General features: G+C 41.0%; 1 protein-coding gene across 14 annotated transcripts in view; it reads right to left on the bottom strand.

Moving 5' to 3' along the window:
• Positions 1-13,931, bottom strand: part of SEMA4D (semaphorin 4D) — a 96,639-nt gene that overhangs the window by 32,825 nt on the left and 49,883 nt on the right. For 11 of the 14 annotated variants that reach the window (XM_027742638.2, XM_027742639.2, XM_027742641.2 and 8 more), the window contains 2 exons: positions 8,040-8,103; positions 1,056-1,434 (listed from right to left, as the gene is read on the bottom strand). In XM_027742638.2, coding sequence (XP_027598439.1) covers positions 1,056-1,149 — 94 coding nt within the window. In that variant the 5' untranslated portion in view covers positions 1,150-1,434; positions 8,040-8,103. The remainder of the gene's footprint in view (positions 1-1,055; positions 1,435-8,039; positions 8,104-13,931) is intronic. The other 3 variants (XM_027742634.2, XM_027742637.2, XM_039380352.1) reach the window with 1 other exon arrangement.

Genomic DNA, 13,931 nt, shown 5'->3' with positions numbered 1-13,931 from the left:
CTGTTTCTGAAAAGCTTCATCAGCAACTACTAATTGCTATGCCAATAATCAGGAAAAACACTTCCTACAGTCATCTCATAATCTGTTTATTCCTACTACATTCTTAATCTCCATCTATCTCTTCCTATAGTAGGACTCTCAGAATTTAATACCCTTATTTTAAGGTTGCTTCTTCACATGGCCAATCTATTTGCTTGGCTTTATTTAGTTACTGCACAATTGTTGCTTACTAACTAGGAGTAAAAAAAGGACCTAAAAGCATCCATGCCACATGGAGGGGGGGTGGGGAGCAGGGAGAAAATGGGAAAAAAAAAATATATTCACAAACAGCAAATAACTACTCTATAGTCCTTGTTTTAGAGCTCTTTTCAGACTCAGGTTAAATTATTAAGCCAAAGGCTAAACGATCCTCTGACTCCTTCTAATTCTCCTGGCACCACATTTGCAGACTCCTGTAACTGTATTGGGAGGTCAAGAATATTTGCTGCAACTTCAAATACAAGAAAAGCGGTGTTCTGTGAAAGACTGTTTCGTATCTAAGCACCATATGATACTGTCAGAAGAAGGCCAAATGCCTGTTTTTCCTTTGCCTGGTGATTTATTTAGTGCACAGGTTGGCTTTGTGTCAAAATATATCTCAGACTGAGAAAGCATAGAAAAGATTATTAGCTGGAGAGGTGCACTTTGCTAACATGTTCAGACCCAGAGTAAAAATAATTTGTTTTAAACAAAATAGACCTATTGGAGTTTTCTTTTGAAGCAAACTTCAGCTGCAAGATCCTTCTGCTGAGAAAGCCAAATGTGGAATTCCTCCTTTAAAAGGCTCTATTTTCAGAGATGCTCAAAGGACCTGAAATCAGTTAACCCAGTGCCCAAGTAATTTTTGAATATTCTGGTCCCAAGCACTTCATAAACTGTGCAAAGCCAGCAATACCTGACCAAACTCACAGCAAACTGGCCAGAAGAACACAGGGCTCCAAGGAGTTTCAGATCCTACAGAAACCCTGGAGTTGTGGAAATGTCCCGTATTACACTGCTTAAATTGCTGTTCTTACCTCTGTGTTCCCAAGTGATCCTCGGGACTGGGCCAAATGCTATTGCCACTTCTAGCAACAAACCCCAAACTGCATAAAAAACACCCAGAGCCATTTTCAGTGTCCTTGCCCTGCAGGGTTGGCTGGACGGGCACGGCAGGTAGCGTTCCTTCGGCAGACGAAGTGCAAATCCCAGGGAGTTATCAGAGACCAGGCATTTCAGACCTCGAGAGGCTGGAACAACTGCAGCAAGTACGTGCTTTCCAGCAGATCACTTCAAGAGAACGCACATTTTCCAGGATGCTGCGCACAGGAACTGCCCACACTCTCCACAGGCTGCAGAGCTGCTGAGAAGCGCGACCGAGCGCATTCTTCTGTTTCAGGGGAGAAATGAACGGTGCTGTGGAGAGAGGAGGGGAGTAAGAAGCAGAGGAAAAAGCAAACCAAATACTGCCAAAAATAGCACTGATCTTGCAGTATTTCTACAGCTGTCTGCACAGCTCAGTTTGGATTAAAAAAAAATACATTGACTGATGAAAATAATGTTCTTGAAAATAAAAGACATCACACGGCAAATAAGCAGCAATTGACAGGAGTCATTTCAATCCAGAATGCCAAGTACAAATATTCTGAATTTTCAATTATGTTTAATGCACAAAATCTGACTGTAGTTTAAGTTCAGAGAGCAAAGGACATGAGAAGTGCAGCAATAATCCTAAGCACTGGTGACACAAACCTGCTGTGTCTCCCATCCTTGGGATCCTACACGAGTGTCTTCTTCAGTGAAGTATTCTAATGCTACTAATGCACTCAAGGTGTGTGGGGTAGAAAGCAATACAGCTACAGAAACAAAGAGCTAATGCACTGCATACAAAAATAAAGGGTGAAAACACTGAACTAGTAAAAGTGCTAGATAGTTCTGTGAAAGTCACTCTGTCTGAGTCACCCATTACTGTCAGGCCCAGAAAGGCCTGTCCACTATAATCAACAAAACTGTTCACTGCTTTGTACATCACCTTCCACAAGTCTCCACTGCTCCTGTTTTCCTACAACCCCTCCTAGGTGAAGGCTCATTAAGCACCTAGCAGGAGAAGTGAGTGCATTCATCAATTACTAGATTACAGATAACTTTTGAGGGCTGTACACTCAGGGCAGGGTGGTAGAGAGAAAAGCACACTGTCCTCTGCAGCAGGGCACGGAAGATGCTGGATTTTCACCGTGCCATTGCCTGGGACACCAGCAGAGCACCACTAAGAGACGTGCCACAATCCAAGACAGTCACAACACCAGGACGTGATCCAGCAAGAGGGCAAGCAAAGGTTACAAAATCATTAGTAGCATTAAAGAGGAAGGGGCCAGTACCTGAGGAACGCTGAAGTAAAAAGACTAGGGTGAAGCTGCAGCAAGGACATCTCCAAGCACAAGCAAGCTTCTGGGAGGGAGAGGTCCCGGGTTTAAGCAGGCAAAGGCAAGTTGGAACCTCTGGGAAGCACAGCCAGCAGATCCGCAACAAATGCAGAGGTAACATGGCTGAGTAGACAACAGGCAACTACATCTGAAGTGTCTACACCTGCTTTACTAAATGATCACAGGTAACATTAAAAGATTTAAAAATCTCGTTTGCTCCTACTGATGCCGTGGGATTTACGGTGCTTCAAAAAATCTCTGGAGCAGTTAATTAGGGGTGAGATAAGAAAGGTTCATTATGCCAAGGCAAAAGATGTTACAAGACGCGCGCAGGCCATGCCCGAGAGGTTACATTTTATAACACCATCCATCCGATCCCAAATGTGTCCACCCTGTGGCCTTTACTCTGGACCACCCCGGGTTCAGCCCCTGAAATGGGTCTGGGGTGTATTTTGGGACCACCTACTTCATCTATCTTCATCTTCTTCAGAGCACAAAGGGTACATAGTTACCTAATTCTTGACTTCATTTTGTTGTTCAGGCCCTGATATAGCTGTTCCCTAAACAGTCTAGGCCTTGCCTTGACAAGAGACTAAACACTTCTACTGGATTTGGGGGTATGAGTGATATAGGGAGCATAGAATGGGGTAAGAGGGTTAAGGAATGTGTAAACAAGGGTGCTACAGGGAGAGGGACAAGGGAGGGAGTGAGAGTTGCTGCTTTTAAAATCTACTTATAAAACTTATAAGGCTTACAAGTATTAGAAAAATAAAAAACCATTAGGGGCTTAAGGCATCACTACAAATCTTTGTCTACCAAGAAAAAAACCCATGCAAGACCACGACTTGCTCAAGCTGAACTTGTGACATAAATATCTTTTGGCGGGGGTTGTTTTGGGTTTTTTTTGTTGTTGTCGTCTTGGTAAGCAGTTCAGATCAGATCCAATTCCTTGCAGCAGATCATGTACATCATTTTGGTTTTTAAGGCATTATATTTTCAGTTAGGCTTGTCTGTCTGTCATTCACCCTTCCTGTTTATCAATCATACATAAGCAATTCCACATTTTGCTCTCCAATACATTAAAAAGTTAATACATCAAAGTTAAAAGTTATCACATAAACATATTCTGTTTAAACACACAGCTTTACAGGTAAGGGTTTAAAAGGAAACAGCAGTTCAGTGGTTAAGTTCAAGGCAGTTTGGCAACTTTAAGAGAGATGTATGGGGGAAAACAGCAGTTTGAAGAAAGATCTTTGAGCCATTATTTCTACACACTGCTAATTCTTTATTTCCTGCTACCTTTAGTTACTGAAAAGACTCCATGTAATAATTCCCTGTTAAATCTGGGTGTTGTTTTTTTTTTCCCCTAAAAGAGATAGCCAGGACATCTATAAGCTATCAGTTACCACATGGTAGAGATTACTCCAGAGTAATCCTGAAGTTCTGTAAATTTTCTGGACTTTAAAACAGGACTAGCAAATCCAAACCCTACCAAAGGATGACCTTGAGTTTCCCTACAGCCATGGTTACATTCCTAGCCTAGCTCACCTTCCTCAGACAATGTAAAAGCACAGCAAAACCTGAAAAAAATGACAGTACCTTTTGAAGAAGACAAAAGGTCTAGCTGGACTGCTTAGCACCTACTTTGCTGTGTGGACTGAGAATTGCTCTGGCCACACAAAGTGGAAATCTGTGATTTCATTCCTACAGTACAGGCTTGCAAGACAGGTCCTTTTTTCACATTAATAAGTTTGACTTATTAAGTGGGACGTTATTTGTTGATCTATGGTAAAATTTTGCATGTTATAAAAGGGGTGAGACACACTACAGTGAATGTTACATGCCAAATTGTGCAAGATCCACTTTGTTCTCATTTCTATGACTTTAAATAGAGATGAAAATGCACTCAGGACCTTGTCCTTTAATTTAGCCTTCAATTTAATTACTCTCCCTTACCCCTCCCTTCCCTGTGCTAAAAATTATCCTTCACTGACATCTAATGGGAAGTCATCCATAATCTAATATGAACCTCTTTTTATGTAACACAAGGGGTAGAAAAAGGAAAAACAAAAAAAAAGGCCCAGACAATGGCCTGATTTCCAAATTAACTCAGTTCCATTAGTGTTCACTGGCTTTGATTAGATCTGAGTGCTTTGCACTTCTGAAAACTTAGGTCTCCTAATGTTTAAAGTTTTACTCTGAAAAAGGAGCCACAATTTGCTTGAAAATAAGAACACTGAAAAAGTAAAGCAGAAAGAAACTTGAAATGCTTGGTTAGATACTTAAACTCTAATTAAAGTGACCACAGGCCTACTTTTCTGCAAAACCGTTAACAACTTTCTGAGGTAAATTTAAATCAGTAATTTTAGTTTTCACACTCTGGTGATGATTTTACATCAGCGTGTAATGATGAAAGGCAGCAAAATAATGTACACTACTTCCATGAGTTTTCCATACTGCTTGTGCCTGTGGTGGCTAAAAACAGGGCAACTGTAGAAGAAGAAACAATCAACAGAGCTCCCGTCAGCTTGTCAGAGCACAGCTGGAAGCTCAGAGCTATGAACATTCACATTCACATGTGTAATTTTAATGCACAGGCAGAGAAACAGGTAGAGCCAACTTCCTGCTCTCTCAAAGGACAGAAAATCAAAGCTGTTAGAAAAATTTCAGGCTGCAAAACTGCTACTAAGTAATATTAGCACAAATTATGAAAGCACAGAGTTGAAATGGCACATACTGACTGTTACCAAGATCAAAAACATGTCTCTCACGTTGCCTGTGCCACTGGGCAAAGTCAAGGTGCTTTGCTCTACCTTCTAGAAAAATGCAGAACACTAGCACTGCAGTGGGAGAAGCTGAAAAACCAACAGTGGGAAGGAGACTGCCGCCTTTACTTCACAGAAGTACCTGTGAACATAAAACTTCATCTTTCAGAGATGTCAATCCAGCAACCCTTACCAATACCCGATTTTTTTAATAAGTAATGCAAACCAGAGGCCAGTGTCTACTATCCCAGTCAGCATGGTAAAACTGGATCCAAGTGTGTATCTTGTATGCACAAATCTTGCATAAGTTATCTAAATTCTGGAATTTCAAAGTTAAGAAATGACCAATTTCACAACACTGGTTTTGAAATAGTGTTCCTTCTAAGAAACACTGTGCATTGTGCAACTTCTCAGTTTGGCTCGATATTACACAAACTGCTAAGTGGATCTATCTTTATTTTCCATATGAAGGTTAAAAATATAGGAGAATTCACTAACATACCAGTAGCAGTCAGTACTGTAGCTGGGATCCCTGTGATCCCCAATAAAAGATCATGACCATCACAAAGCATCCTGCAGAAAGCCAAATGAGCACTGGCCCTCCTGGCCTAATTCTGCCACTCTTTTCAGGATTCCCCAGCCATTCTAAGTGTTCCCATCGTTTTCCTCCCATTCTCTATTGCACTTTATTCTCCTCCACAGGGTTTATCTTCCCCTGCAATCCCTCACCTACGCTGTGCTTCTGCTCCCACCCATGCTATCACCCCGTCGTCTTCCCCAACACAAGCAATGCCCAACTACGTGACCACGGGTGATGCAAGCACCCAGTGAGGCTGCCAGGTAAAAGACCACCTTCTTTTGGGCCCTAAGGAAGGCCCTCTACAATATGTACTACTTCCCCACCTCTCCACCAAATCACTTTCACACCACTCACTGGTTGTCCAGGCACAGCAAACAAGGTCCTCACAGTAAGCAACAACCGACTGCAAGACACCCCTTCCTTTCCCTACTGTCAGGAGCAAAAAAAACTATGGCAGGTTTATCAGGCAGCCCTACCCTGCTATTTTTAGAATAAAAAAAAAAAAAATTAAAGATTATTTTGCATTTGCAAAACTTGTATGTTACCATGATGAGGGATATGAATCTCAATATGCAGAGGCAGGCAAATTCATGAGCAAATTGCTTCCTCCAGCAGAAAAGGGAGGGGTTAAAGGACTGCAAGTTCTCCTTAAATAACTTGCTTTTGAAAACTTACGAAGCTTTAACAGAATACAGGCCTGCTTCAATGTTTATTGATACCTATTTTATAACCTCTGAGAGCTGAGTTTTATTTACAAAGCTTGCGAATGTCAGATCAGTTAGGCCAGGCTGGATATATCCTTTGTTCTAGTTCTCACCCTTTCAAAACCCCAAGCACCGTGCCATTTTTAAACGGTCTCATGAAAAACATCATTATTTACAATCTTTTCATTACAGAACACATTAGGACTCAATTTCTGCTGAAGTAAGGCACAACCTCAAACTAGCAGACCAGTAGCCCTTTATGACTAACGTATACGTAGACCATGGGATTATTTACATTTCAAACTGTAACTGAAACACTTTGTAGTTGCTAGATGCTTAAAAATTAGACAAAGATTTTTAAGATAATTTGATGTGGTCTTTATTTCTACCTGCTGGAGGATGTGCCCTAGTGCAAAAAGAGGATAAAATTTCTTAGGAAAATAAGATTACCAGTTTTAGACCAGAAATTAGTACTTTCTGATTCTGCATGATAAAAATGCTTAATCAAGCAGTACTCAGGAAACTAATGCTTGTGCTTAAAGCAGAGAATATCTTTATCTTCAGTGGAATACTTAAAGAGATATCTTTTTTTTTTTTAACTCACATTCCTTTTCTTTTACCACCATGCTCTTTTTCTGGGGGTGAAGATTACACAAAGATAAGGTATTACACAAAAAAAAAATTATAAGACAAATAGGAGACTAAAATTCTTAATTTTCAGATTACTGGGAGTAGATCATTAAAAATAGGCTACAATTTCAAAAAGCAACAGGAAAGAGCTAACTAACTTGGATGCTGAGCTATCCCAAATACAGAATTCAAGAGGTCCCCAGGGCACGTTTTAAGACCCTTTTCTGCCTTGCTGGGTACTCCCAGATATTGACCCCGGGTTGTGACAGTGTCAATACTGCACTGAAAACTACCCAAATGAGCAAGAAATAAACTCCCTAAAATTCCAAGTTCATATTCCCCTACCAATTAAACATACTGCCACAGTCAAAAATATTGCTCAGTTTCCTTCTCATTTCTTTTGGGGCTCATAGGACTGAGTGAGTCATTCAAGTTATTTGAAGATGCCTACTGGCAACTACTGGCACTTGTGAAAGTACCTGCATGTCTAAATTAACAGGCACATGTGCTTTAAAAAAAAATCTATCCTCAGTGTCCAGCAACACTTTCAGAGCCAAATATCTCCAAAAGCAAGTCCAATAGCCCCTCATAACACCAACTGTGTAACACAGGGAAGCTGCAATCCTGAACATGATCATTCAGTGGTAACTGAAGAACAGGTAAATTTATAGTATGTTTCCAAGTGGAAAAAGTCTCTTTCCTGCTAAGTTTCTTGAGTATTTTGGTCGTGGAGCAAAAGAAAGCAATAAATCAAGCTTATAATAAACCCCTTATTTACATTTTTCAGTATGCTGTAAGTCCCTAGTTTTCTTAGAGTGTCTTTGTTTTGCTAACAAAGACACCTATAACAGAGTCACCACGAATCCACCACAGTCCCCCTTCTGCTGTGGGGCTGTACCTCTAGTTTCTCTATACATACCTGCCACCCCTCTGGAGCCTCCAGCACAGCTGGGAGCTGGGAAGCAGTCAGAAACACATCCTTTCTGAGAAGAGAAAAGAAACAGGCCTTGACATCATTACCACATAAACCTGAAGGGCAAGTTCTGATAGGGGAATTATAATAAATCCTCCCCCAAAAGTTTGGCTTTAGCTTCCCAGATTACCAGGGCAGACCATTCCTGACAGAAACCAGACATGCTACATTTGCATCCCACGATCCAAGATCCTGACACTGCACTTAACACAAGGAAAAAATATTAAGCAGACCTGATAAAAAGCATACACATCAATCCTTTTAAAATTTAATTTGTTTCTCCTATCCCAAGCTGCCTGATCACTACTCAGTACGAAATTATTCAGCATTTGCACTGCAGTAGCAACTACTGATACTGGTTAAGAGTCTGGGACCCTTCCTATGCTGGTACAGGATGTACTAGAGAAAGCTTAGAAAGGTTAGAAACCAGCCAGCCCCACAAACAATTCCTTTACTAAATCTATATAAAGAAGCTCCAACACTCTCCTGCATTATTGAACAACTGCATTATGCACACGCTCAGAAAAGAATATCTGGATATTTATGACAAAACCTTGCAGGCTTGTACTTATTTTGTTGTTATCATAGGAGAACAGTGGGCCACTCCAAAACAATCACAATTGGGCACAATGAGGCATTTATCCAAAGACTACTGTAGCTAACACACTTCTCAATATGCAGACTCGTAATACCATTACATCAGGCTCTATTTAGCATATATACTTCCTACTGTTCATCCCAGAGCTTTTAGAAGGGTGTGAGCTATTTAAAGGGATGGTGCTTTCTAAAAGTCACTGTGGGTTTGAGGTAGATTTCACTCAACAGTACGGGGGTTCCCAGAGATGCAGGTGGGAAGATGATGCACCTAAAAAAAAAAAGAAACAGTCTCCATTGCACATGTGAGGGCTTCATTCTTGATCCAAAAGATTATAAAGGCTCACAAGACAGAGGCCCCATAAGAAACAGGTCAAGGAAAATTACAAGAAACAGCTCAATACTGCAGGGTCTCTGAGGAAAGGGAGAGCCTATACAGGGTCTTTTTCAGAGACCTTCAACAGTGCATCTTTTGTGGCTACCACTGCAGTAACAGGTATCAAACAGCTACATCAAACCCTCTTTTGCTTTTAAAACAGTATTTTCAGCTATTTTCTGGGTCTTTTGTGCTATAGAGAAGGGAATCTAGTCTGATTCTCACCACGATTTTTTTCAACAGAATGCCCCATGGAAATTCATTGCCCATCTATGTTATGACCCACCAGCTATTTTTCACAAGCACCAGGAGAATATAACTGACTTATTTTTGATGTAAAAACAACCATCCACCTTTCACTTCTGCTGGGGAAAAAAAAAACAGAGCAGGCAAACTGCGAATCATCTGACCAGTTATGAAGCTCTCCATGAACCCACTTGCACCAGATCATATCTCTATGGCTCTACAGCTACTCAGTATTTAAGTGAACAGTTAAAATTTACCAAAAATTGCAGCTTGCCACAAGAGGCCATCAAAAAATGTAGTCACTATCGCTGCTGGAGTTTTCAGATCCTTGTGCATTTCCTTATAGCTTACTGCTTGCAGAGCGAACTATAATCATCTATTTTAGCTGCAGATACCTTAAGGGAAAAAAGGAAAATTCTCTTTTTCTTCTCTCGAGAAAGGGCTTCTAGCCGCCTGTGGCTTGTAGGAGCACTTTCATTGTAATGAAGCACTTGCATATAAATGAATAGCTACAGTAGGCGTGAAACCCCTCGAAGCAAATTATCTGACCTGTATATACTTTATTAGAGATTTTCAAGTCTGCACAAGTGGCTCCGCGTTTTAGCTAGGGTTTGAGGTCACTGAGGACCTGAAAGCCAGGTGGACAGACAGCTGGGGCCCAGACCAGCTCTGAGCCAGTCCCTGGATCTCTATGGAGATGGGGAGAGGCAGAAGAACTACCAGCACTTCCAAGCCGTGGCACGTCAGCTCAAGAACTCTGCTCCCAAGAGCAATCCATCCCTCCTCGGTGTGGTACTTGGGAAGGGGCCACTAACCATCGGTGTTTCTGGCAGAGAAGCCCACAAACACGGGGCTGGGTGTGAGGGTAGCTGGGCTAAGGCAAAGGGTGGTTTGCAAGCAGGGGCTGATTCCTCTCCTTTGATCAGACTGCCACTGCCTGCCTGTCCGGACACCACCGGTAGTCACGCTACACACATGAGTAACTACTCGCAGCCTGCCAGAAGCTCTGACATAATTGAGCCCTTTAATCCAACCAAGACTTGAGTAGGAAATTAACATCCATGTAAAACCCTGCAGATTGGCAGACATCCTTCGGATCCTCTTGTTTGACCTAAGCATCACAGGTGATCCCTTACAGCAGGCACTGTAGGCACTGCTGGGCTCCCAGACAAACCTTATACCCCAGCAAGTTTTAAGAGCACTTCAATGTAAACTTAAAGGGAAAAAAAAACAACCAAACAAACAACAAACTACTTCTTCTGGTAACAATTACTTGAGCTTGGGGGGGGGGGGAGAAATTACACCACGAACAGCTCGTTATTTTGACAGCTGTGACTAAGTCCTCAAAGATTAAAGAAAACACCTACTGGATTATAAATGAAAGACAACCTGGAATAAATTAATGTAGAATAAAAGCATAGCCACCTTAAGGAAATTTTTCATAAAAGATCCACAATCCTTCATATATGTGTGTGTGCATTTACTTTATTTATTTGAAGACTTTCTTCTAATCTGTCAAATTCCAAAGCACATTAATCCATTGTAAGGTACTTCTGGCTGTCACAGCCTACTTGTATTAAAAGTAAAGAAGAAATTCAAAGAACAACATATAATATGTACTCCTTTTCCTTCTGCACATCAATTACCATCCAGATCAGTAGCATTTCTTTCATTCTGTATTCAAGCATGTGGCTGCTGTAACCAGGTCCTAGTGATTCTAAATGAAGAGGAGAGGAAATGCAAGAAAACCATCTTATAAGCAAATTTCGTTTACTCTGAGAACTCTTTAGGAGACCATGGAGGCAAGTTTTAAGTTTGAGAATGTTTCTAGTATCACAGCACTGCACACAGACCTTACTGAAACACAATTTCCCGATAAATACCTTGATGGTCACAGTTAGAGGTATATTTGCTACCCAGAACTAAAGTCAGCCATAATCTACATGTACTGGCTTTCTCAGAAAAACTATTTTAAATACTTGCATGGAAGCCACAAACAAAGCCAGTGTACAGCTATGAGTAACTAAGGCTGCACACACTGCCCACAGATAGTCTGTCACTTCAAAAACTTTCCTGTAAATGCTATGTGTGGTTTTAGAGTGTTGAAGTAATTGCACAAAAAGGTAGGCCAGACAACAAGAACTGCGCACAGTACCAGTACTATTTTTTAGTAATTTGTCTGACACACAGAAATAACTGTTGCTGACACTGTCACCACCTCCACTGCTCCCACCCTGTCTGGATGGGGCTGGTGATTTTATCTGCAAGCCCCCTATGCAAGACACTGTGGAGGGGGGAGGTGGGGTGGGGTGGTCAGGGAACAAACACACCACAGGATTTACAGAGCAAAGACTCAAGTGTTTTTCCCCTTTCCTGCCTGCAAAGCTTCACTTTTCATGAAAACATCTTTATTTCACAGAACTACGAACTGGCCTAGCAACATCCCTCAACTTTTTCTAAACATTACAGGAAAAGATACGTGAATGAGCTTTAACCTGCAGCAGGGGCCCAAGCCAAACACAGTTCTGAAACAACAAAGCAGAAAAGCCCTCTCATGTCTCAGACAGTCACTTCAATCTAGCCCAAACTGTGCTGGCATCTTCAGCTTTCAATTCCCCTGTCACCCTGACACTCCTCAGATCTCACAAGCACCCTGAAAAAAGCCAAGAACAACACGGAGACTATCATGAAGGCAGAGAGCTGTGAATTCCTCGTGTGTCCCAATGGCAGACTACAAATATTAAGGTTGGGCCACCTACTGCAGAGATGGGATTTTCTCCATTTTTAAGGATACGAAGAGATTCTGTAATCAAGCAACCTAACACCTAACCTCCATAAAACTGAACAGGAACATTCATGATACTATCTATGCATCCCAACCATTCTTCAGGAAAGGATCTGAGTGTGTTTCACAATTCCAACTTCCTTCCAATTACGTTACAAATATCAACACAGAGTTATTTCAATCCAAAACATAGCAGTGGTTCTGAATCGAATTCCAGCAAAAACACTCAACACAACTGTGTGAGACCAAGAGCCACACAGCATGAGAGAAAAAGAAGGAGGATGCACATCTGCATAAAGAAACTAACACACTGGCTTCAGATTGAACTTTTTAAACAACCACTTCATGGACATCTAAAATTTTTATGTACCTGCACAGCATTTGGTAGGGAAGGAAATGTTCTTTCAGAAGCAGCATTAGAATATTTTAGTCAATAAACAACAGTCTTTGAAGAGCAGAGATCACTGGAGCACCTCTATATTCAACATTTTTTTTATTTCCACAAGATCAATACAAAGCAGACAATTACCTCTTCTCTCATCATAAAATCCAATATCATCCAGGTCTCCTTTTCCTTCTATCAGAAAAGGAACAATCCTGAAAACTACTTGCTGGTTCAAAAATCTGAAGAAGAAACAGCAGATGATTCTCCAAATCTTACTCTAAGTATTCAGTGAAACGTAGCAGAAAACAAAGTCTAAATTCTGCCTGTATTTTTTGCTAATGTTCTTTAAATGAAGCACACTACAAGAAAATTAAGAATTAAAAAACTCAAAACAACTGCCTGTCTTACCCAAAAGACTATCATCTGCCAATTATGTGGAAACATCTCCTAGTATTAAAAAGTGAATGAATGTTATCTATTTCCATATTCACTCTAACACAGCAACCCAGAAAAGCTAAAACTAAAATCAAGATGCTATATTATACCACCTGCTTTAGTAAGAGCTTAAATCACATATTCTGTCACTTTCAGAGAACACCTTTTGTTGCTTTCCAGCTATTTATTACTACAGTATTTTGGTTTTTTACTTTCTGACTCGTTACAAAGACTGCACTTACCACTATCTACAGGTCTGAATACATTCAAGAGAATTGTCTGAACACTGAGATTACAAAACACCTAGGCATTACTTCACAGGGTTTCATATTTAGTATTTTTCAATGCTGCCTTGATATTTTCCTTTCTCTCTTGCCTAGAGAAATGCATAGCCCCTTTCAAAAAAACCCCAAAAAACAACAAAACACCAAAACAAACCATCACACAGAAAACCCCAAACCCATAGGAAAGGAAAAGATGAGAAAAAGAGTCTTTAACGTTCTTTAGAATTGGAAGTACTTTACCATCATGGTAGCGTAGAAAAACCAAGTTATTCAGAATCAGATTCTAGTTTTTCAGGCTTTCAAGCCAGTTTTTAACAAATTAACGCCAGTTACTGACAGGTGCTAGGCCGTGAAGTGTCTTTACTCTCAGAGGAGGCAAATTCAACAACCACCTTGTCCACACAGCAGAGGTTTTCAGTACCAAAACACCCCTGGTCAGTTTGCCCACCTGGAACACTCAACTCCCTAAGTTGCACATATGCCTGTGAACAGCATGCACTGCTCAGGGACACTGACAGCAGAGACAATGCCAAGACAGCTTTAAAACCACATTCAGAACTCTGCCTTCCTTCTCCCCTCCCAACCCCCAAAGTTAATTAGGCAGAGGAGAAGGAAAAGCAAAAGTAATTTTCATCTCAGCACACAAGATTAAAAGACAGCACTCCTCCACCCGCACAGCAAAACGTTCTGCACCTTAAAGAGAAGCCTTGGCAGAGGTTACCTGTCCGTCCTG

The sequence above is a fragment of the Pipra filicauda genome, unplaced genomic scaffold (assembly GCF_003945595.2).
Source record: "Pipra filicauda isolate LSUMZ 115617 unplaced genomic scaffold, ASM394559v2 scaffold107_size2268652_pilon, whole genome shotgun sequence".
Taxonomy (NCBI): Eukaryota; Metazoa; Chordata; class Aves; order Passeriformes; family Pipridae; genus Pipra; species Pipra filicauda.
Note: the sequence above shows the minus strand (reverse complement) of the source record. Positions and strands in the feature narration are given on the sequence as shown.